Source organism: Bison bison, unplaced genomic scaffold, assembly GCF_000754665.1.
Source record: "Bison bison bison isolate TAMUID 2011002044 unplaced genomic scaffold, Bison_UMD1.0 scf7180017864456, whole genome shotgun sequence".
NCBI lineage: Eukaryota > Metazoa > Chordata > Mammalia > Artiodactyla > Bovidae > Bison > Bison bison.
Genome location: NW_011495018.1, coordinates 28,030,471 through 28,032,133, shown reverse-complemented (window position 1 = coordinate 28,032,133; position 1,663 = coordinate 28,030,471). Strand labels below are relative to the sequence as shown.

The following is a 1,663-nucleotide window of genomic DNA, read 5'->3' as shown; positions in this document are numbered from 1 at the left end:
GCGAGGGCTGGGGGCGGGGACGGCGCAACATGGAGGCGTCCGACCGAGAGGAGGGCCCGCGGCGCGCCGTCACCGTCACCGGGGAGGCGCCTGGGAGAGCCAGTAGGGGGTTCTGGGCGGGGCCGGGGGGCTGCTCCAGGGGTGCTGGGAGGGTGGGGCTGTGAAGGAGGGACGCTCCTGTAGGGTCTGGAGCGCCCCCCGGGCTCGGCAGGGTTGGGTGGTGAGGAGAAAGGTCGGAACGCCTCCTGGTGGCCCTTTTTTATGGAGCCAGGAGGGGCCAAGAGGCTGGAATCACCCACCTCGCCGAGCCGCAGATACTTCAAATGCCCGTGTATATATCCCAGATCACGCTCAAACACCCCACCTTACTTACATACATCCCAAATAGCCAGATGCACCAGTTCACACTCACCTCAACTCACAGTAGAAATTCAGAGGTACACCTCAAATTTTACAGTCACATATACTCCCCTACTCATGGACACGTCATAAACCAGATAGCCAATTCACAGATATACCCCAACACACACAAACACGCAACCTACACCCCCAACTCAGATACACTTTACATCATAAAACCTAAGGACAAACACACTCCAAGTCAGACAAACCCCTTTGGTTCACCGACATCCTAAATCACACGTATACAAGTATACAACTAAACTCAGTATATATCCCAACCATTAACCACCCCCAACTCACAAAGGACAGCCCCACTCAGATGCATCCCCAAACTCAGAAGCTCAACACACCCCAAGTTCACAGACATGCCTGTGCTGTCACACGTAGGTGGTGCCCGGGGACCCCCTTGACAACTCTAGGAGTGCAGGCCTCCTTGGATAAAGCACCACCGGATCTGGTAGAGGAGTGAAGCCACGGACCAGGACACCCACCTCCTCCTCCCGTTCTACCAGCTCCAGTGTAGCTAACCCTCAGGTTCTGGCGCCCGGGCGCAGGGCCTGCCCATTAAGGACCCAGAAGCTAAGTATGTAGTCCCAGTTTCGTGCTGACTTTGCGATCTTCTAAAGCCTTTGTCCCCCTCGCGCCCCTCTACCTCCGGGTCCCCCCGGTGCAGTGGTACCAGGGAGGCCTTTGTGGCCATACACCCTGGCGCGGGCGCCATACACCCCAACTCAGTGAACACTGTAGGAGGGGCACTAATGAAGGCAAAATACAGAGTCCAGGGCCCGCTGATCACGTGTTACCCAGACCAGCTCCGCCCTCCCCCACGGCCTGCGGGGATGACGAGAGCGCATGCTCCGGGAGAGCCAGTCCCTTGGGGGCTGGGGGAGGGGGCGGTCCCCCGGCTGAGTCACTAGAGCCCAGGCTTCCACAGCAGGAGTTGGGTGCTTGCAGGCCCCTCAGCTCACCCGCCTTGGAGGCCTGCTGTCAGGTCCCCTGCCCCTCCCCTCTGGCCACCTCTGCCCTGCCCCAACCCCCCACCTTGAGCAGCTCTCTGGGGAAGTCGCCGCCTTCGTTGAGGCCTTCCAGGTTACCGATGAAGTCTCCGCAGGTCATGCGTTTCCCGATGTTCTATTGGAGGGCACAGAGGCCTGTCAACTTGGTGGGGGGATGGGGGGGGGCGGTCCTTTGCCTCCCAGGCCTTGAAGTCTCCGAACGGGGTTCTCCCATCTCCCTCCCCCCAACCCCCGACTCACGCGCC

At 60.0% G+C, this 1,663-nt stretch overlaps 1 protein-coding gene across 1 annotated transcript in view; it reads right to left on the bottom strand.

Moving 5' to 3' along the window:
- PSD (pleckstrin and Sec7 domain containing) overlaps positions 1-1,663 on the bottom strand; it is a 14,141-nt gene that overhangs the window by 6,713 nt on the left and 5,765 nt on the right. The window contains 1 exon segment of the mRNA XM_010859603.1: positions 1,444-1,568. Within this exon segment, the coding sequence (XP_010857905.1) occupies positions 1,444-1,568 (125 nt within the window).